General features: G+C 26.4%; 2 protein-coding genes across 2 annotated transcripts; both read left to right on the forward strand.

Annotated features, from left to right (window-relative positions):
* Nucleotides 1-8855: 8855 nt before the first annotated feature.
* LOC122501147 lies at nt 8856-13824 on the forward strand. Its single transcript, XM_043610421.1, has 6 exons — nt 8856-8898; nt 12005-12338; nt 12632-12981; nt 13052-13250; nt 13360-13565; nt 13709-13824. Exons 1-6 carry the CDS (start codon nt 8856-8858, stop codon nt 13822-13824), a joined length of 1248 nt encoding a protein of 415 aa, XP_043466356.1.
* LOC122501148 (probable cyclin-dependent serine/threonine-protein kinase DDB_G0292550) lies at nt 13734-22094 on the forward strand. Its single transcript, XM_043610422.1, has 5 exons — nt 13734-13845; nt 14744-14797; nt 19239-19446; nt 19636-20496; nt 21383-22094. The coding sequence occupies exons 1-5, from the start codon at nt 13836-13838 to the stop codon at nt 22092-22094; spliced, it is 1845 nt and encodes a 614-aa protein (XP_043466357.1). The 5' UTR covers nt 13734-13835.
* The last annotated feature ends 1686 nt before the right edge of the window (nt 22095-23780 follow it).

A 23780-nucleotide genomic window follows, 5' to 3' on the forward strand; every position in this document is an offset into this window, starting at 1 on the left:
TTGTATTAATGTTTTATCATCTAAATGACAAACTTTTAGTTTAATAAGTCGAAATAGTATATTTCGTAACGAGTGCGAGCAGTTGCTAATTTTTGAACGAGCACTTTTTTGGAACGAACTATAGGCGAAACGAAGCTTCGCTTACAGTTTGTTCCAAAAAAGTGCTCGTTCAAAAATTGGCAACTGTTCACACAAGTTACAAACGATATTTTTCATTAAAAGGTGCAAAAAAGTGCCCGTTTTAGCACCGCGTTATAAAAATTCATTTTTTTCATCGTATTTTTTGAATTTTCTATTTCAAGGGCATCTAAAACTGAATCGTGCCGCAACTGGCACTTTTACCTATATAATTTTTTTACCAAACAAATATTAACCATTCAAAAAAGTAAGAGAAAAACTTTTTTTAACAATATTAATCTACCACATTTCTTTATCTGCAGAGTGTATGACACTTAAAGTAAAGTAAAACAACAATAAAATCTAAAATTATAATAGTAAAAAAATACACCAATATAAAAACAGTTAATAATAATAGAATCAACTTACTATTTGATTTTTTCATTAAATTCAGAGGGTAACTGACTAGCAAGCAAAAGTCCAAATAGGAATCCGTTCTCTCCGTCCTCCGTTACAAAACAAGTGAAAGCAAGCACAAGCAAGAGCTGAATGAAAGATTTATCGATTTTATGCGCCGCGCATGTGCCGAAGCGTTGCGTACATGAGTGTGTATTCACTCACTCTCAACATTCCTACTCCCTCTTCACATTCTCACTAACAGGCAACAGATTTCTAACCTGTTGGTCAATTTATCCACCAGTCATCTACATTGCAATAACCGCTTCCACTCTTTCGTTTTTTAGAATACCTTTTCTCTATTAAACTATAAGAATTAGATAAAAGAATTATTTATATTTGTTAATTATTATACAACTGGTCTTACCTTTAATGTTGTTGGCCAAATTGGTATTTCTTGTGAGGACGCATTTTTTTTCTCACGTTGTAGTTGCAACCTTTTCTTTTTACATATAAAAAAGATTCAATAGAATTTAAGGACTTCATTAAAATTTATGTTATTAATATTATTATATTTATTCTATTCCAATATTATAATGATTACAAATATTTTATAGAGTTAAATTACTTCTTTTAGAAAAAGAAACTAAAAATATTTAATAATTTCCTTTATTTGTAGAATTAGTCTTTTCTCGAAAATTGAAAGTTAATCTATAGTTTCTTTTAACAATGATTTATAAATTATGTCTTTGTAACAATAAAAAACATATTTATAATGTCTTCATTAGTGTAAGGAAAAATCTGACGGACAGTCAAAACAAAATGGTTAGTCCAATGTCATAAATTCGTAATTTAAAAGAACAAGAGAAATTAAATTTTAAATTCATTTTCCTGGAATGGTGAAAAATTTTGACAAAGGTTTTGTGAAAATTTGATTTTCTGTCAATAATAAACATTTGTTAAATTTAAGGTTATGTTACTTAAATAATTATTATAATTGACAAAAAAACTAATTTTTATTTAAATATAGGGGAGACTGGGGTAAACCCGCTCACAGGGTAAACCCGCTCACTAGCAATTTTACGCCATGAACTCAACTTAAGATGAAGATATTGGTACTGTGAATAGTACTTGACATTCAACTTATATTAACGAACTTTCGTTTAGTTTCATGAACTCAACATAGAATCAGAGACGATTAAATGTTTTTAGAGGTGTCAGAAAAAAAACGTATTTTGGATTTTTAAGTTTTTCGATCATTATTTTTGAGTCTTAATTTATCTGGCAAATTTTTTTTGTTGCTATTGGATGTCCTTCTTCGAAGTACATATATAGTTTTGTCTTATTTTAAAAAGATTTAATTAAATTTATTCTGAAATGTGAGGAATACACTCGGGGTAAAGCCGCTCACTTAGTTTTAAATTTAAAATTTAGAATAAAATAATTTCACGTATTATATTTCAACAATAACACAATTTATGACTTATTAAAACCAAAATTGTAACTACATTTCACTTTCTCTTAATAAAATATAACACTATTTAAATCCATAGTTGTAATTCATGAAATCTATGTTCATTATTTATTAAACCAATTTGTTGTTTATAAAATTGTTTATAAAACTCATAAATTATCAATAATAATTCATACTTAAGACGGGAATAAGACGAACTTTAATATTTAAAAAATAAAACTCTTCCGTCTTGAAAAGATAGGTGAGCGGATTTACCCTGGAAAATTGTGATTTCGAAATTTGGTATATGTTTATTAAAAAGTTTCTCTAAGTAAAACTAAAAAATATAAATCAAAAACTCTTTTTAGTTTTTTTAGTAGAAATCATAAGCTTTCAAATGATATAAATTAACTTGGATTTAGAGAATAATTTCCTAGATTTTAGCCGATCTGAAAAAAGTGAGCGGGTTTACCCCAGTCTCCCCTAACTTTAAATTGTTCAAAATGTTGAAAATTAAATTCCTTACGATTCTACCAAGAGGAATTTAAAATCTAATTTGACATTTTCTTTTAAAATACGAAATTATAATACTAGACTAGGTATCTTTTGTACCGAATATTTGTTGGATTTTTCCTTAAATTTTTAGAATGCAAAAAACTTTTGGTCAAATCGTAAAGAAACATTTTAATACATTTTTTAATAATTGAGATATTAAATAAAATGTGTTATTAAAACTCCCCTTCGTTACACTAGATTTCATTTAATATTTCAATTATTAGACTTTTTTAGGATTTGGTTTAAATTGTTAAATGTTATTGTATAAATGTCAGAATTTTTAATAATTAAAATTAATTTGATTAGTTTTTAACAAAATTCCGTATCAATCACTAATTTTTCTGTTTAATGCTGCAGTGAAAATAAAGTTTTTGTAATTTTATCTGCTTTTAATCATAAAGAATTTAAAGTTTTTTATTTGAAATGTTTTAATTTATTTATTAAAAATGAAGTAAACGATTTAAATTCATCGTTCATATTTTTTGTAATTGAATGTAGGATTTTTCATTTAAATATTTTTAATTGTATTAGTAAGTTGATGCATTTAGTTTATACCCTGGAAACTTTTATCGACAAAACTGACGAATTTTGTAAAGATCCCTGACGGATTTGATAGAAACATCCCAAGAAGCAACCCAGTAAACGAAAACTAATTGAAATGAATTAAAAAGAATTCACAAAGAGCTTTCGTGAATCCCGCTTTGTGACAAATACGAATTGGAGCCATGATGCAATTTTCCTGAATTCGTGAAACTGTATTGAACTTCCGAACCTTCTATCCGTACCAATTCACTGGACAAGTTTTGAGCCTTTAATTTTTTTCAATTCGTTAGCACGAATTCAATGCATTCCTTGGCCATTTCTTTCGAATGCGAATTCGTTTGGACAAATTGGTACATATTGAATTAAATTCAATTGAATATACAAAGAGCTTGAGTGAATCCCGCTTTGTGACAAATACGAATTGGAGCCTACCAAAAATGTTAATTCGTTTCAATTCATTTGAATTAGTTTTTTTTTACTGGGGTATATAATGAGGACTAATATTTGAAATATTCATTCCGACAATAAGTAAATTATAAATATTATTATAAATTACCTCATAAATTACATTTAAAATAGAAAAGTATTTAAACTTGATATGTAATTTCTCAATGAGTTTTTCAATTTCAGAAAATTTCTTTACTTAACCGTCACATTTTTGAGGTTATCTATCTATAAAGCAAAATATTATTAAAAACATAAACCAATTAAACGTTACTGCTACTTTAGGCTGTTTCTATTTCAATTCATGCAGGGCGAATAGGTTGAAAATTCTAAATCAAGTTTAATATGATTTTTCTTGTTTTTTAGGACAAATAAAGAGATACGTATTTTTTGGTTTGGCGAAAAAAATTTTTTCGCAGAGTTATGAGTATTTGAAAATTTTAAGGCACATAGTGATTTTAGAGTTAAACAGCTGAAAAATTATTTTTAAATCTTTCTAGTTTTTACAAAAATCAATATTTTTCAATTCTGTTTCTTGATTTTAGTAGTGTTTTTGATACTCTTTCTTTACAAACTTCAAAAATTTGAAAAATTTTGAAAATTAACAAAATGGCGGCCATTTTTTAAAAATCAAAAAAGTCAATTTTCTCAAAAACATCATTTTTTAATTTTCTGCAAATTTTTGTGTGGTTTCTAGATGGAAAAAGAAACTTTTTCTAAAAGGTCTCATGTTCGCTAAAACTTTTTTAGAGTCGCTATAATTTCTTTTAGAAAATAAAAAAACTCATTATTTTGAGTAATGTGTCGACATATATATTTTTCATGTATACAAGGGTGTTCATCTTTTTTAATAGTGCTTTTGACACTTTTTCTTTTCAAAATTTCTCAACTTTACTAAGGCAAGTCACCTTTTTTGAAAGGGTTATTTTTTTTATCTAGAAACCACAAAAAAATTTTCAGAAAAAAAGAAAATAAAGTTTTGGAGAAAATTGAGATCTTATATTTTTTGAAAAACGGCCGCCATTTTGTTAATTTTTAAAATTTTTAATTTTGAAAAGAAAAAGTGTCAAAAGCACTATTAAAAAAGATGAACACCCTTGTATACATGAAAAATATATATGTAGACGTCCACATGAAAAAGGCCCATTTTGTCGGTCATTTTCAAAAGTAATCCGTATTTTAAAAATGGAGGTGTGGAAAAATTTAAAACCTTTTGATTTTTCATCTTTAAGGTGTCCTGGACTGTAAACAATTCTTATCTGAATAACTTTCTAGAAGTACCAGAGATATTGATGTTAGAGTCTTTTTTTTGTAATTGTCGAAATGAAAATTTGGATATTGCGTCAATTTTTTTATAATAGAGACTGTCAAAAAATTTTAAATAAGTTTAATATCCATTCTTTTTCTTCAAATGACACAATAAAATTGTACCTAATCATTAATCTTGTAAAAAATGTTTTTTTAATAAAAAAAACTGTCCTTTTTAGAAAAGGGCCCATATTGTCGATTTTTCGTATTTTCAAAATTAAGAGGGGGGGGATGGTTTTAAAAATTAAAAACCTGTTGGTTTTTTATCTTCAAAGTGCCCTAAACTGGAAACAATTCTTATCTGAATAACTTCCAAGAAGAAACAGATATACAACAATTAGTTGGTATCGCAATCTTTAATTCCGTTTTTCTCGAAATGAGGTTTTTGGCGTCCTGAACTTTGAAATTCCGTAACTCAGCAAATTTTTAACCAAAAAAGTTCTAAGACCACTAAAAAATTTTCCAAATTTTGCCAGGAATACGCCCATATAGATAACTTTAATAGTGCCAAAATGGGCCCTTTTCATGTGGACGTCCACACATGTCGACACATTTCTCAAAATAATGAGTTTTTTTATTTTCTGAAAAAAATTATAGCGACTTCCAAAAAGTTTTAGCGAACATGAGACCTTTTGGAAAAAGTTTCTTGTTCTATCTAGAAACCACACAAAAATTTGCAGAAAATTAAAAAATGATGTTTTTGAGAAAATTGACTTTTTTGATTTTTTAAAAAATGGCTGTCATTTTGTTAATTTTCAAAATTTTTCAAATTTTCAACTTTGTAAAGAAAGAGTATCAAAAACACTACTAAAATCAAGAAACAGAATTGAAAAATATTGATTTTTGTAAAAACTAAAAAGATTTAAAAATAATTTTTCAGCTGTTTAGCTCTAAAATCACTATGTGCCTTAAAATTTTCAAATACTCATAACTCTGCGAAAAATTTTTTTTTCGACAAACCAAAAAATACGTATCTCTTTATTTGTCCTAAAAAACAAGAAAAATCATATTAAACTTGATTTAGAATTTTCAACCTATTCGCCCTGCATGAATTGAAATAGAAACAGCCTTTAATAGTTTTATAATATCGTGTTTTAGAATAAAATTATCTTAAAATGTATTGAAATAACGTTTTTTCAAATGTTTTTATTGTTTTTAATAAAACGTGTATACCTTCTACTGCTTTTACTTATCAAACGAACAACAATATTAATTAATATTATTAATATCAATGAATTAATTAAAAGTATTATTGTTATTATAATATATAATACATTGAATAGAAATACACTGAAAAAATAATAGGCAGAACGCGCTTTTTCCGTAAGCAATTTTTACAAAAGAAATAAGTACACGCAAAGCAATTATTTATTTAAAAAAACAATTTTATTTTTGCCTTAGTTAATAGGTTAAAATTACATTTTTATTTGAATACTTAGAAAATACGATATCAAATAATTATGTTTTACCTTTTTATTAATTATATTTGTAATTCGAGTGAAAAGGAACTTTTTTTATTATTATTACATTAATAATATTTTACTTTAATTAAATAATAAAACTACTCTTTATCAATTTTAATAACAGTTATGCATGTGTGAACTTTATAACCAAAACGGATTAGTTTTATGCGTAGACAATTTTATTTAAAAAAATTATTATTATCATTTAATTGATAATACCTATAAATATTTCAAAAAAATTTCTTATTTGAGCATCCATGATTTTAATTAATTATAAAATTCCGGATTATTCTGTCACATTTCATGTATTTCGCGCTCCTCTGTATATTTTCTAGACTGTATAATCACAATTACTCGTAGTGAAAGAAAAATAGTTAGGCGCCATCTCGTTGTGTAGTTGAAAGTACATTATTCTGCTGTCGATAATGTTACCATAAGTCACCAACACACTTACACTACTTTATTGATTATTCTTTCGATTCTGACACCACTCCCATTTTTTAATTATTTCTACAAAAAAATAGTGCTTATTGGCAATTTTATTGCATAAACAGCAACTACATATTGCTATTAAATAAGTGTATACTCTATAATAAGTAAGGACATTTATTTTACTCTTTTTTAAATAAGTTTACAAACAATATTTAATCAAAATTTGACTAACAACTTTTTGTTTAATTATTTTTACATTAACAACAAACCAATCTATTAATTTTAATGCATAGAAATGTTTCTAAAAACCTCCTTTTCAATATTTTACGCGCAAAACTGCAATATTTATTGTTTTCATAGTTTTATTAACAAATCCGTGAAAGTCTGCGAAAAGTCCGCGAGTTCGCGGACTTCTCACGGACACCAATCCGGTAGGGTGCTTTTAAAAATTTAAAATGGCTAATATAATATGGGGAAAAGAAATTTAAAAATTTTTCTATCCACGCTCGCTGGTTGTGAGTCGGCGCAAGTGTTAAAAAACAGAAGTCAATTGTCAGTGAGCGTTCCTAGGACATTTACACCTACCTGATCATTTTAAATTTATAAAAACTTACATCAAATTCGTAATCAGCGACCCTAGAAACTACCGAGTGACAAAGTTAAGGTCAATTGCATAAAGTAAAAATTTTTGTTTCATATTGGATGGGGGGGTCAAAAATTGGTGAAAAATTGTCCTCGTCGTTTATGGACGGCCCCTAAGCTTATACCTCGGCTTATATCATGACTATCAATAAATCTCGGTGTCAATCTTTTGACAAAGAAGGAAGTATACTTTAATAAAATAATTCATCTAATGTGTAATAAATTTGTATAAAGTTTTTCTATCGCTTGACTAAACTAATCGAAACAGAAACCATTATTTTGTGATTTGACTTGCTTGGTTGCAAATGTTTGGTATGACTTGTTTACATTTAGTTTTGAGTTGAAAATTATGTGCAATGTTGCAAGACGTTTAAGGAGCTGTTCAATATATTTACAATATAGCATAGTTTATACGAGTTTAAAAAAGCATGTTTTATATCCGACTTTTAAATTTTTTTGCTTATAACGAATTCTTGTAATAATACAGTTTTCCAGCAAACTGAAATTTTAAGAAAATAATTATAAAAATATTATTATATATATGTCGTAAAACTGCTCAGTGTGTTAAATTTAATTATTGGTTTCCGTCTTTTATGTTTTTAATATTCTTAAAAAAAATTTGTAATCTTTTTCTAATATTTCAGAAGAAAAAAAAACATCTTAAAGTCTTAGTCACATTTTTATATACACACAATGTAATAAGGTCTTAAGTATCATAAGACAAAAGCAGAAATATCGCGCGCGCGTAGCTCTGCTAGTTATAAATAATTTTAGTACATATAAATAATAAAATTAGTGAAAACAATGAACTTCCTAGATCTAACGATGACAATAAATAATTATAAGAAATTCTATCTAATAATAATAATAAAAATCTGCAACCTGGATACGATTAAAAGAGTATAGAAAGGCCTATTGATTGAAATTTCCAATAATTTCTCTTTTTTTAATTGAAAAGAATTTTCCCGGAAAATATTATGTAATAATCACGTCTTTTTGAAGTAAAGTTGGTTAGTAACAAGGAGAATAAAACGACCACGTTGACCGCAAGAGGAAAACGGTATAAGGATAATTACAATGAGCAGTCACGATTACGAAGGTTTCAATGAATTCCTGGCAGCAATAAACTCGCGTTAATACGGGGCTAAGTGCTCGCTATTTTAATTAACTGCTATCACCGTCTCGTGAGTACATGGGCGCTTTCATACATATGGTCAAAGCTAATAGAAAAGAGAGACGATCGATCTGCCTTGCCGATGTCGTGCTGGTTTGTCAACAGCTTGTTTATAATTATGTATGAAGAAACGCTTTGTCGTCGCACAGTTTAACGCGTGTGTATGCGCTCTTTTCCAGCTCTTGATACGATTCTCCATTCGCCGCGACTTTAGATCGATTCACGACAAGAAACATGCGCAATTACTTGTCGTTGATCATTGAAAGACTATATACATACATATACTCTATCCACATGTGGCGGCATGATCAAAGAAAATCGTGCGATTATGTTGAATTACGAAGTCGACGACATTGATTCAGGAAGGAAGGGTAAATACACTCCCAATGAAAAGGGAACACAAAACACTTTTCTCTCTACTTCTCAACAACAATCTTAAACGTGACGCTGTCTTAGTTTCTAATGAGCTGTGTGTCATATAAAAACTGTCTCGATAAGCTATGTGACAAGTTTATTTTCATAAAATCTTTTTCGTCTAATTGCAACCAAGAGGATTGTCATTTTTTTATTTCCACACTGACATGACGAAAAACATCCCTTCCTATCGAAAGAAAATACAAATAAAAATTGTAATCTCTCCTCATTCCTTCACTTTGATTCTAGAGTTGTACTAATTATTTTTAATTACTACCAACTTTAATCAGAGTTAAAATTCAATTCACTACTAACTAAAACTAAAATCATTATTTGAAGTTGCATAAGTGTTGTGAATAAAAACTGCGAACATGTTTGTAAATAATATAAAATGGTCTGTTAAGAAAATAATTGAAAAGAATATTCGAATGAACGCAAAATTGTCTTTTTTACTAAAATTATATTATTTATATGAATGTAGTATAATTATTATAATAGTTACTTATTGTCATTAAATATATGTGAACGTTCGCATGAAAAGGGACCACTTTGGCACTATTGGATTTATCTATATGGGGAGGGGGGGATTCTTTGCAAAATTTGGGAAATTTTGAGTGGTCTTAGAACCTTTTTGGTGAAAAATTCGATGAGTTACAGAATTTCAATGTTTAGAATGTCTAAAACCTCATTTCGAGAAAATCGTAATCAAAAATTGTAATGCAAATATCTTTGGTTCTTCCAGGAAGTTATTCAGATAAGAATTGTTTTAAGTCTCGTATACCTTAAAGATGAAAAATTAAAATGTTTCGAATTCCCCCCCCCCCTTTATTTTTAAACAATGAACAAGTAACAGACATCCGACAAACTGGTCCCTTTTCTAAAATTGCATTTCTTAATTTCTAAAAAACGAAATCAAAAAATGTAATAGAAACTTTTTAGTTCTTCTGGAAAGTTATTCAGATGAGAGTTGTTTTAAGTTTAGTACGCCCTTAAGATAAAAAATCTCAAGGTTTTGAATTTTCCCGCCCCCTCCATTTTGAAACAGTAGCAACTTTTGCAACGGCCCGACAAAATGGTCCCTTTTCTAAAAATGTGTTTTTTAATTAATAAAACGGATTTTTTAAGAAGTTAAGTGTCAAGTATTATTTTATTGAGTTATTTGAAGAAAAAAAAGAGTCAGTAGACATAAAAAAAATTTTTGAGGGACTTTATTATGAATAATCTAAGAAAATATCGAAATTTCCATTTCTAAAAAAACTAAATTAAAAATTGTAATGCGAATTTCTCTGGTTCTTCTGGGAAGTTATTCAGATAAGAGTTATTTTAAATCTAATACACCCTCCAGATAAAAAATCAAAAGGTTTTGAACTTTTCCGCCCTCTCTATTTTGAAACAGAAACAACTTTTGCAATAGACCAACAAAGTGGTCCCTTTTTATTTTTTTGTCTAACAACGAAATAAAATACTTAAAGTATCAATAAATTAATAAAAAATGCATGATTCGACGTGTGGGACCCTGTAGATTAAGAAAAAAGAATAAAAAAGTTTCGTCCACATATGTATACACTACCGTCCGTGAGTATCAGGACGCCCCTTTTTTCATAAGTAGGAAAATGCTTAAAACGTAGGAAATAAGAATGACAAAAATTTTTCGTATTTTTTTCCTAAAAGCTAATGAAATTATGAAAAGATTGACACCTGATCGAAGAATTTTTGTTGACTATTCTGTCAGATACAGAAAAAATAATGGATTTTGCATGCTTTTAGTAATTTTTTAATTTCTCGAAAACTAATAAACTTTTTTTAGCTTTCTTGGTCTTGTTTTAATCTCTATTAAATGTAGAATCTAAATTAATTAATGTTATTGTGGTATAAATTTTTCAAAAAAAATTTGAAACTGTGAAAGTAGGATAAAAAATTTTGAAAAACAGATTGACACTTTTTCAAAAAAAAAATTTTTTTTAATTAAATAATTAAGTAATTAAAAAGCTTTTTTGAATTTTAGTATATCTATTAAATGAACATATTTTACATTGACTTTTTTGACACTTTAATATTCATCATAATTTTTTGAATTTTTTTAATCCTACTTTTACGGTTTCAAATTTTTTTGGAAAAATTTATTTCACAAAACCAGTTAATAATTTAGATTCTACATTAAATAGAGATTAAAACAAGACCAAGAGCGCTAATAAAAGTTAATTAGTTTTCGAGAAATTAAAAAATTACGAAAAGCATGCAAAATCCAGTATTTTTTCTGTATCTGACAGAATAGTCAACGAAAATTCTTCGATCAGTTGTCAGTCTATTTATAATTTCATTAGCTTTAAGGAAAAAAATACGAAAAATTTTTGTCATTCTTATTTTCTACGTTTTATGCATTTTTCCACACATGAAAGAAGGGGCGTCCTGACACTCACGGACGGTAGTGTACACTGAAAAATTGTTGATAGAACAGTTCCGCTATTAACTGTTGTGCAGCGCTACTTGACGTTTAGACTCACAGCTCAATCAAAATTGGGCGAGTTTCTCTCTTATGGAAGGTCCACAATAGCCTAAACTATACTTTCAGCGCGTTAATGTAAGCGCGCTGATGTGACGTCAGAACGTTGATTGCCAACTGTTACAAAATTCTGACATTTGTTCCAGTTCCGCTATTCCGGTAATCTAATGGATTTAGTGAAATATATAACGTAAACGAAAACCAGGTTATTATTTATAATATAGTGAATAGTGTTTGCTTTTTATCAAAAGCTTTTCCGTCAAAGGTAATTTTTTATTATATATATATATATATAAATTACACTGTAACTTTAAACTTTTTTCCACAAACAAACAAATTTTATTTTATAACAGAAAAATTTTCTAACTACTAGTAATGTTTCGCAAAATGTAAACACACTGAGTTCTTAATTTAAATAAATTTTTCCTTTTTTAAAAAATAAAATTTGTTTGTTTTCTTTTTTCTCAAACTTCAGAAAATAATAAAGAAAAATTATCTAATTATTGGTGATAATGAAACCAAAATAAATTATTTGTTTAATTTTTTTCTTATATTTACAGAAAGTAATATGGAATTATACTTCTTATTCACGTTAATAACGCTGCAGTTTTTTAATATTGTTTATCAATATCGAAGATTGAATGAATTGTTTGGGTTTGTTGTTCGTCGTTGGTGGGTCCGACCCCATATACAGGATGCTGTGCGTGAACTTTTCGGAGCATACGAAGCACTTTTTCGATACTATGCCGAAAACGATCAAGAGGAATTCGTTAAAATGACCAGAATGACACCATGGGATTTTGAAGAACTTCATAATATTGTTGGACCTCATCTTCAAAAATTTAGCTTTCGTCGCCCATTACCAACAAGATTGCGTTTAGCTTTGTGTCTAAAGTAAGTTCACTATATCAGAAAAAATTAAAAAATTTTGTAGAACGTTCGTAGAAATAAGATATTATAATTTAAAGGCAACAAGTTTTTATGGTTATGTACAATTGAAAAAGTGACAGATTTATCTGTTTAAATTTTAGTACTTTGTAAAAAAGTTATACAAATATTCAATGATAGTTAACAAAATTTTCTTAGTCTTAGAAGCTTGTAGGATTTTAAAATTATGAATATCTTTTTTATTTAGATTTTAAAAAATGTAAATTTATTTTAGTTCATTATTATTTTTCTTTATTCAGTTTTCTAGCTCACGGCGATAGTGTAGCAACAACTAGACAGTTTTTTCGTATTGGGCGTTCTACAACGTATGCTATTATCGCGGAAATATGTCCGATTATTTGGAGAGAACTTTCGCCTCTCGTCCTAAGAAGAAAAACCCAGCGCGAATTGAAAATAATCGCTGGTGGTTTTCGTGCTAAGTGGGATAGGCCAAATTGCGTAGGAATCGTAGATGGAAAGGAAATTAGAATCAAATCACCACCGCATTCTGGCAGCCTTTTCTTTAATTATAAGAAGTTCTTTAGTTTTAAGCTCTTAGCTGCATGCGACGCATACTATAGATTCATATGGATAGACGTAGGAGATTATGGTAAATGGATATGACAAAAAATTATTATAGAATATTAGTTTTATCTTGTTAAACAATGTACTTTTTACAGGATCTGTCAGTGATACATCAGCATTTAAAAATACTTATTTTCACTACTGCCTAGAGCGCAATGAGGCAGATTTTCCTCCAGAATGTCGTCTGCCGAGATCAAATATCATCATGCCTCATTTTCTTATAGGGGATGAAATTTTCCAACAGCAAACATACATGATGGTTCCGTTTGCCAGACATCGTGGCCTTACTGAAAGGCAAAGAAACTTCAATTATAGGTGAATGTATTTTAGTTGATTTTTTAATTTCTATTCTTTTTTGTAGATTATAAAATAAGAAGAAATTTTTTTCTTTATTTATTTGCAGATTATCGAGAGCCCGCAACTGTATTGAGGACGCCTTCGGGATTCTGTGCTCGATGTGGCAAATTCTCCACAAAAAATTATCATTCAAATTGGACACATCAATAGCAATTGTGGAAGCACTTGTGTGCCTGCACAATTTTATTTTAAATAAAAAATTAGAACGAGGTGAAAATTTTGAATGGGATAGAAGTACTTTTCATCGAATAAGTAAGTTATAAATTACATATAAGTTATCATGAATAAAGCTTTTTATTAATTTGAAAACAAATTTAAATTTTCAAGTTTTAACCATTTTTACAATAGAAAGTAAAACAATACTGATTGCTATAATAATTTTAATTATTATTCAGATCCTACAGTAGACCCTGACATCGAGGAGGACGTAATTCCCCAAAATCGTTTTGAATTTCGAGAAAGACTAGCAGATTACTTTCAATCAGAGGCGGGTGCTATCTACTTCAACTAATTCAATTTTGGATGCGTCCAGGTATATTAAAATTATAAACTTTCTCATAATTTCATTGAATTAAAGTAATATGGTTTTTTTAATTTAATACCTTTTCAAAACTCAATTGTTTCTAAAAATACATGCTTTATGCTTTTAATATTTAAATATTATCTAAAATTTAACGTGAAATTCATTTTTACATTAATTTTTATTAGAAAACTCTACGAGAATACAAAATTGTTTAAATAAAAAAATAATTTATTTATTGAATAATTAAAAGTTTCTTTAAATTCAATTCTCTCGACAAATTTTAATAAAATTTTGAAGAATATTAATAATATTTTAATATTTCATAATATTCAATATTACTATTTTTGAAAATATCTTTGTGAAAATAATTAAATTCCTACGTAGAATTTTATTTAATTTTTTTTTAAATTATTAAATTCTTTTGGAATATTTTATTAAAATAATATATATTAAAAATAATTGAATTGAGAAAAATTTTGAAAATAAATGAAATTTTGCAAAGAATTTTATTGGAATTTATGTTATTTATAAAGATAATTACATTTGAACGAGAATTTCTAAAAAAAATTTAAACATAATTAAATTATTACAAAAAATTTTATAACTTTTGAAAATAAGTAAAATTCTCCAATTATTTGTAACTTAAAAAATTTAACTTATGTCAGAAGAACTTGAATTATTAAAATGTTTCATAAATCTAGGTTCAGCAAAATTTCTAATTAAATTTATTAAAAATTGAAATTTTATAAAATTAAAAATTATAACCTTTTTAAGTTCTTTTATGTAGTTATATGACAATTGTAAACGTACTTCTTTTAAATTTAAATTAATAATTTATGAGCCAAACAAAAAAAGACACAAAAATTCATCATTTTTTTATGAATTCTAAACTTTTAATTTTTTCCAGTACTTTCAGGGTGTTTACAACACCTGGAAAATCTGGAAAACCGGGAAATGTCAGGTAATTTTTTCATCATGACTTGAAATACTCTTGAACAATATTTTCAATGCCTACAATTAGTTTTACAAATTTTTAGTTAAAAATTAATAGTGATAATTAATATTGCCTTTCCAATCCTTATTAATAAAATCAGATGTCTGTCTGTACATTGCTTAAAACTTCAAAATGTTAACATGATTAGTTATTATGGACATCAGAGATTCCAAAAATGTTCTTAAAAAATTTAATGTATGTATGTATGTATGTATGTATGTATGTATGTATGTATGTATGTATGTTTGTCTGTCACAAAAACTTTGTACCCCAATCACACAAAAACATGTGAATCGATTTAAGTCCAACTTGGTAGGTTATTAGGTATTGACCCAAGGAAGGTTTATAAATTTACAGATTTAAAAAATATTAATTAGAACGGGAGATATTCAATTTTTTCAAAAAATTCAAAAAATCGAAAATTTCAAAATTTTTTATTTTTCATGGATTGCTTTTGAAGTTTATATACTTGAGTATTATATGTTATTTAGTCACATTATAGCATAACTTTGCAAAAAATAAAGTCCTATAACTAATATGTAAGTATAAAAATGTTTTCAAAAAATCGAAAATTTCAAAATTTTACATTTTTTTATGGATTGCTTTTAAACTTTCTATATTTGAGTATTACATGTTATTTGGTCACATTTTAGCATAATTTTTCAAAAAATACTATTCTACAACTAAGATGTAAATATAAAATATTTTCAAAAACTTGAAAAATGGAAAATTTCCAAATTTCACAATTTTTAATGGATAGCTTTTAAACTTTCTAAAAATGAATATTATGTTATTTAGTCAGATTTTATCATAATTTTGCAAAAAATACTATCCTACAAGAAATATAAAAAAATTTTCAATATATCAAAAAATCGATACTAATTACTATATGAAGTATAATTCAGTAGTATTTTTGGAGTCTCTGATTAATATTTTGATGTCAAAATAGTGCAATTCAAAATTATTTATCAAATCAATCTAATATTTTCAAGAAGTTCAGAAATATTGAAAATGGAAATTTTTTATGATTAAAATGATTTCGCAGGATGTCAAGAATTGTAAGTCACCTGTGATACAATACAAGCATATTATGCCACTAGGCAAAAACTTACATGTTAAAACGTTTTTTCATTTTAACTCTAGATTTAACTTTAAGAGATGTTTTGAGCAATTTAAAGACAAAAGTTAACACGGTGTCTATTTTTGTTTAACAAAATTCCCTGCTTTGTCCAAACTTTTCACGGTTTATCTCTTTTTTGTCAAATTTAAATTTACTTGATTTTATCCATAAATAAATCTACAAATGGCTATAAAAATTTACTTATTTTATGAAAATACTGTTTCTTAAGTTCATATAAATATAGATTGTATTACTTGCTGTCGTACAGTTTTCTGTTTATACTAATACATTTAACTGGGTATCTACCAAACGGGAAAAACTGTAAAAAGCTGGGAATATGCCGAACCGGGAATTTTCCTATCAAATTAAGAAAAAGTTTCATTATATTAATTCGCTTTTAAAAAATTGCTTTTTACTTCAATTTTTATTGATGTATAATATTTATGAAAACAGACCCGAGTCAAAATTTAAGCCCTACTTTCAGCCTAAAATTTAGGTCTTATGTTAGGTTTTAGCAGTCGTAACGTAGGGTCTACTTGCGATACAATTAGTTCCAATTAGACTCTACTATAACTCCAAAAACTGTATGGAAAATTTAATTTTTTTAATACATTAATTAAAGTACTACAAATTGATAAATATTGTTCTCTGCATTTGAATTGGTTAAAATAACTAATTTGATAACAAAAAGTCAATCACTGATTCAAATAGTAATATTTTCCTACTAAAATAGCTATAATGGTAACTAATTATTATTTTTTTCCGGTCAAATTAAATTCCCTAGCTATTTCCTGATTTTCCAGATTGGTAGAAACTTAAATGTATTGGTAGAAACTAAAACCCGTCGAAGACGGGTACGACAGCTAGTTAAAAATAATAAGTAAAGGTCCGTAAATTTACTTAAAGTCCATAAAAGTCAGTTTTTTTGAAAAAAGGTCCGTAAAGTCCGTAATTTGATTGAAAAAGGACGAAAAGTTTGTAAATTTTGCGATATAATTTGGAAAATTGTAGAGAAATTACAAATGATTACAGAAATTTAATTATTTTGAAAAGTAATAAAATTCTTCGCAAAAAATTCAATTAGCTATGTACAAAAATTTTTTAAAATTCTCGTAAAAATTTTCAATTATTTTTAGAAATTATAAAATTCTTCTCGAAAATGCAATTTTTTAAAAAAAATTTAATAAAATTCTTTGTAATATTTCAATTATTTTCAAAAAATTTCACGAATTCAATGATTTTTAATATTTACTATTTTAATCAAATTTTCCAAAAAAATTCAATTATTTAAAAAAGTTTTAATCAAATTTTTTTGAAAAAAAGTTCGTAAAGTCCGTAATTTGATTAAAAAAGGACGAAAGTTTGTAAATTGTACTATATAATTTAGGGAATTTTAGAGAAATTATAGGTAAATAATTGCAGAAATTAAATTATGTTCAAAATTTTTTAAAAATTCTAATTAAAATTTCAATTATTTTCAAAAATGTTCCACATTTCAATGTTTTTTGAATATTTTCTTTTACAAATTTCTTAGTCATAATTAAATTTTTTTATTTTCATAAATAATAAAATTTTTACTGAAATCTCGATAAGATAATTCATAATTGATAGCTTCTTTAACCTTTAATATTTAACTGTCGAATGATAAATTCATTTTCTTTAATTCATTAAATTATTTATTTTTGTATTTAAATAATTAAATTCTAATAAAAATAGATCAAAAAATGAATTTCATTTAAAATTTTAGATAATAATTGAATATTAATTCATTATTAACTTTTCCCTAAATTCCTTGCTTTCCCTGACCTGTGTCAACCCTATTTTTAAATTTAAAAAAAGTCAAATAATTTTGATTTTAGAGAGTTATAAAATATTTTAAAAATTTTATTTCTTTAAATAATTTACGAAACTTAGACAACATTAATCTGCCTTTGTAAAAATGTTTTAACTCTTTTCTAAATGCAGAAAATAAAGCTTCTATATATTATTTTCAATCGAAATGAAGAAAGTTTATAGCCAGAAAAAATTATTAATTAGTACACTCGATTCTCGTTATAACGACGATCTCGGGACTTCAAAATCTCGTTATAACGACAGAAGGAGAAGATCCTACTTCACGTTCTATTCAAACGTCAAATACGTGCAAAATTTTTCGTAATGTATGTTTATTTATATTAAAAGTTTTTAAATTATAGAATCAGTTTAAAGAAAAAGTAAGTATTTTTAATAATAATCGGATCACTAGATTCTTTAGGTTAAATAAAGTTAAGAGTCGATTAAATTTGTCGTTTTTTTTGAGTTAACCAAAATTTTGGTTAAATTGAATTCTTAAATTCGTTCGTGTTTTTTTTGTCGTTGTATCGAGAGTTTTAATGTTCGTTATAACGAGAGAACGTTGTAACGAGATTCGTTATAACAAGAATCGAGTGTAATAAGAAAAAAATAAGTTTAGGAAATAGAATTTTCCATGCACTTTAAATAGTGCTGTGCAAAATTCGATTCAAACCGAGTTTGGTTCGGTTTTTGGGCGACGAAATGTCGAATTTAGAAATTCGACATTTTAGCGTTCCAAAATCGAACAAAACTCGGTTCGGTTCGAATGTTGTAGTAGCTCGAATGTCGAATATTCGACATTGGAACTAGGCAAAAAAATTTGAACAGTTCGGTTCGTATTATTTTGCACAGCTCTAACTTAATAATAAAAATAATTATTAATTTTAGTCTTTACTTTACTTTTTTTTACTTCACAAAAATTAAAAATATGGTTTGTAGGAAATATTCATTTGTTTTGGTTAATAATAGTCCATTCAGTTTCTTAGCAACAAAAGTTTTTTGTTTATTTTTCATTCGCATTTTTTGGTAAAATAGAAGTTTGGCCGTTGCGTCGGGCAAGGCAATTGAGAGAGTCGAAAATTATTTTTGCTTCAAAAAGAATAATTATGAATAGAAATGATGACTCAGATCGAGCTCTCATATATGCAGTTAAATCTTTTCCATGTTTATTTGACAATTCATCCAATAGTGGTTTATTTCACAAGCAAAGGAAAGAAAGTGCGTGGCAAAAAGTCAGTGAATTTTTGGCCAAAAATGGATTTAGTATAATAGGTAAAGCTAAGAAGCAATTGTTTTAATGCTGGAAAAAATCATTCTATTTCTTAAATTTATTAACATAAATATTCAATTTTGTTATATATTTTAAACCATGCTTATATGCTTTAAAATTATTTTAATACAGAACTACTGTGAGCCAGATGAATCAAGAAATTAATATTTTTGAATTGTTTATAGATCCAATTCAACGATGGAGAGCACTACGTCAAAATTTTACAAGGCACCATAAAAATGGGAACATGAATTGGTTGTTTTATAATGAAATGCTATTTTTAAGCGAGTTTATCAAACATAAACCTCAAGATGGTGTAAATAATTCTCAAGGCAATAATAACATCGCAGAATCACAAAAGACTTTCAGACCATCTTTTGAGAATTATAGAGGGCAAGTTCATTATTGCATTATCAAAAATCGTTATTTGGTAGCCAAACTTATCAAATATATATATATATTATATTGATTCCTAAGAACGTTATTTTTATAATTTAAAATATATAAAACGTCCTATAATTATTTATTATAAAGCATTTTTTTTCATTTTAGCACAAAATTTATATTAAATTTTATTTGCAGAAATCTTGGAACGAATAATAGTGGATCTATTAAACGTATTAATACTCCATTTGAATTGATGCACAGTGTTACTCATCAGGATAATTATGCAACTTTAAATACTCCAGAACATAGAGAACGTTCAACTCTTGGCAGGAATTTCGATTTTACGCACAGTCCTTTATCACAGAATATAAATAAAGCGTCAATTTCTCAGGAAAACCGAAATCTTGAATCAGATTCCATACTATCGTACGCTCCTCCATTTAAGGAGATTCATAACACAGATTCGACATCCAGTTCATCTTTGAAGGATTTATCTTCAACTCTTGGAAGAAATTTCGTTCCTACACATAATCCTAATTCTCAAAATGCAAGTAATGTAACATTGACTTCACGGGATCTCAACTCAGCTACGACTTTAGGCTCAACTTGGAAGGACTTGCCTTTAACGCTTGGAAGGAAATTTATAGTTCCACGTGATATGATTAACAACAACTCTAAGGATATCAATAATGGAGCATTAATATCAAACGATCGCAACACAAATTCCATACCGTCGTACGCTTCTCAATTTCAGGAAATTGATAACACAGATTCAACTTCCACTTCAGCTTTGGAGGACTTCTCTTCAACTCTTGGAAGGAAATTCATGGTTACTCCTAACACTTCATCTCATGATATTAATAATGCTGCATCGAGTTCTAAAGAACACAGTAAAAGTTTATCTTCTTTACTTCCTCAAAGAGAAATAGTATCATCGTGTAGTCCTCCGTTTCAAGATAACACTGCTTCCACATCTTATAGATGGAGAGAATTTTCAGGTTTCGATCAGCTTAAAAACAGTTCTGTGTTGCCACGCAGTCCTTCAACTTCTCTGAGGTACTACAAATAATCTCAATAATAATAATTAATTGTTTTAATGTTTTAATAAATTTAACGACTTATTTCTTATGAGCTTTACGGAATAAATCAAACAAGAAAAAATAGAATCTCTTTGAATTCAAATATTGAACAAAAATAATTTTAACAAATTGTATTTTAAAATTTCTTATTTTAATGTACTAATTTTTAAATTAATATTATAGTTAAAAAATGTCTAATAGTTATCCTAATAACTGCGACACTAAAATCCAATTTTTTTGCTTAATTTCATATTAAAAAAAATTTTAATTATTAATTTAAATTTAGTATTTACTGCAAAGTTTTATAATAAGTGAATCATTTAAAATTAAAAATTAATTATCTAAAAAAATTATTTGAAAATTTTATACGAATTTTTTCACTGCAAACAAAAACAAGTTTTTACATTAACATTTTATAAAAATATCGTTTTTGATATAAATAAGTCGATTTATTATTGTTTGAAATATACATATTATTAATAAATAACATTTTTCACTATAATAGTAAAATTCATAATTTAATTATTGTACATCAGGAAATATTAGGTCTGGTTCGAATTAATCCGGATAAAATTGGAATTCGATACTTACCTTTTTCATAACAATGAAATGCACGAGGAATATTTTTAATTTTTTCTCTATATCTCTTTAAAAATATTAATAAAACTAATTTTTTCTTTTAATTTATAAATTAACTAAATTAAAATAGTATAAAAATATTAAATAAATTTACCGCGTATTTCTTCTAAATTAGTTATGTATCTTACTAGTTGTTTTAACATATCTTTAGTTTAATTAATATGCTAAATGTGACTATTTAATCTTATTTACAAAAATTATACTTGAAAAAATTTTATTTACAGAAATTCTATAGTAAATCAATCACTATTCAAAAATGAAGCAACTACAATGGAAATAAACTTGAGCGAGGAATCTGGTGATATTTCTGACGTTGAAAATTTTATAGTTGGAGAAGATATGGACCATTGTTATAATTCTCATCCACAAAACAAGAATCAAACTATAAAAATTGTTGAAAGAAATGTAGGACGCGAGGACCCTGTAATTGCCCAACGACCTAGACCGATGCTTTGCTCGAGAGATAATTCGCAAGGTTTTAATGCGTTTGTTTTGCCAAACAATCAACAAGCACAACCCTGCAGTTTAAGTCGTGTTTCACCAACACCGACCTTTCGCAAAAATAAACCGAAGAAAAACATTGTTTCACAACAAATTAATCCATCAATGCCTAGAAGTTTAAAAGTTCCAAAACTGGACAAATTCGCATTAAAAAAAAATGATAAGAATAAACAGGAAAAAAGAAAAGTGGAAGAAGAAATTATTACTGCATGTCAAGATTTTCGAAATTTAAATAAAAAAGCAACAAAATTAATGAATTTAAAAACCAAAGAAATAAAAAACCGGATTACGACATTGCCGATTCGTCATATGAATTTGAAAGATGGATTTTTAGATTTAATCAGAAAAGAATGGATAACACTGACAGATGAGGAGCAGGAAGAATTGTTCTCAGATATGTTAAAAGTGTTAGAAGAATATCAATATAAAAAATGACTTACATTTTAAAATATTTTCATAAATATTTGATTCTAATCTTATTTTAAGTTTAATGACTTTCTAATATTATTGTTAATTATAAGTTCACAAATAAGTTTTTGACAATAAAAAAATATGTATTAAAATATCTCTTTCAATTTATGATATTTATAGTTACAATTACCCAAGAACAAGAATATGGAGCAGGATAGAATTTTAAAAAATTTAATAATTTATCAATTCTAAATTTTCATTTGTTAGAAATTCTATGTATATAGAATAAATGTACACAAATTTGTTTGTAAAATCACCTGTTCGCAAAGATATGGTTAGGATCGAAAAAATATTGGTATCAATTTTGACAAAATTAAAAATTCCAGTTGCCGCATCCAATTTAAAGAAAAATTAGAAAGTTAATAAACTATAATAAATTAATAATTCTCCAACAATTTCTAATTATATATATATGTACTTTTTCGAAAAAAAATTTACGTTACTTAGCAACGTCTTTTATTTGTTAAAACATTTATTCAAAAATGGCAGAGGTAGACGCAATTGAAATTTTAATTAATATTATAGAAAAACATCGTATTATTTACGATAAGGCTTCTCCTGATTATAAAAATGTGAGTAAAAAGAAAGAAGTGTGGGAAGAAATCGCAACGGAACTATTTATGATAACGAATCAGCAAACTAGTGGTAAATATTAATTTATTTATTCAATGAAGAGTAAACTATAACAATTTAGATTTGAAAATTTAATTTATTTACTATTTTCTTTACAGTAGAGGAAGTGACAAATGCATGGAGGAATTTAAAGGGTCAATACGAGTCAGAACGTCGAAATGTAAGGCAATATATGTACTCAGGATCCGGAGCCACAAACTACGAATCTTCCTGGAAATATTTCAATTTGATGGGCTTCTTAGTTACTTTTCCTTTAAATCGCGAGTAAGTCAGAAATTTTTTTTCACTAATTTAAATTATATTTTTCTATTATAATTTTCAAAATATTTGAGAAATTAAACTTAGCCTTTTAGAACAAATGCAAATTTTACATAAAATAGTTAGCAGCTTTAAACGTTACTATTTAAAGACAATTTTTCAAAAAAAAAATTTTTTTGTGAAACTATAAAATTTCCATTTTTTAAAAAAATTAATATCAAAAATTTTTAATAACTTATGAATTCCAAAATATTAATAAAATTATAACGATGCTAATGAAAAATAAAAATAGAAGCTAAATGTAAAATATTATTTTACTTTTCTATTGCAGAGTGTCTACTATTTTCATTCAAAAATTTTTATTAGAGTTTTTTATGAATAATTAAATTTTTCTGACAAGTTTCTTTAAATTTTTTTAAAATAATTTTAATTAAGAATTTGGAAAATAATTGAATTAAACAAATAATTTTTCAATTTTTTAAAATAATCTTGTCTGTTTATAATTATAATTGAAAATTTGATTAATTTAATTTAATTAAAATTTATTGATACTAATTAAATTTCTGCAAAGAATTTTACTATTTACAAAAGCAATTAAATCCTTCCAAAGAATGTTATTACTTATGAAAATAATTGAATTCTTGTTAAGAGTTTTATTAAAATTTTTGAAAATAATAAGCAGTTATAATTAAATATGTACCTACTTAATAAGTAATAAAATTTTAATTTATTCAAGAAATAAATAAATATCTATTATTT

The sequence above is a fragment of the Leptopilina heterotoma genome, unplaced genomic scaffold, assembly GCF_015476425.1.
Source record: "Leptopilina heterotoma isolate Lh14 unplaced genomic scaffold, ASM1547642v1 Lhet_204, whole genome shotgun sequence".
NCBI lineage: Eukaryota > Metazoa > Arthropoda > Insecta > Hymenoptera > Figitidae > Leptopilina > Leptopilina heterotoma.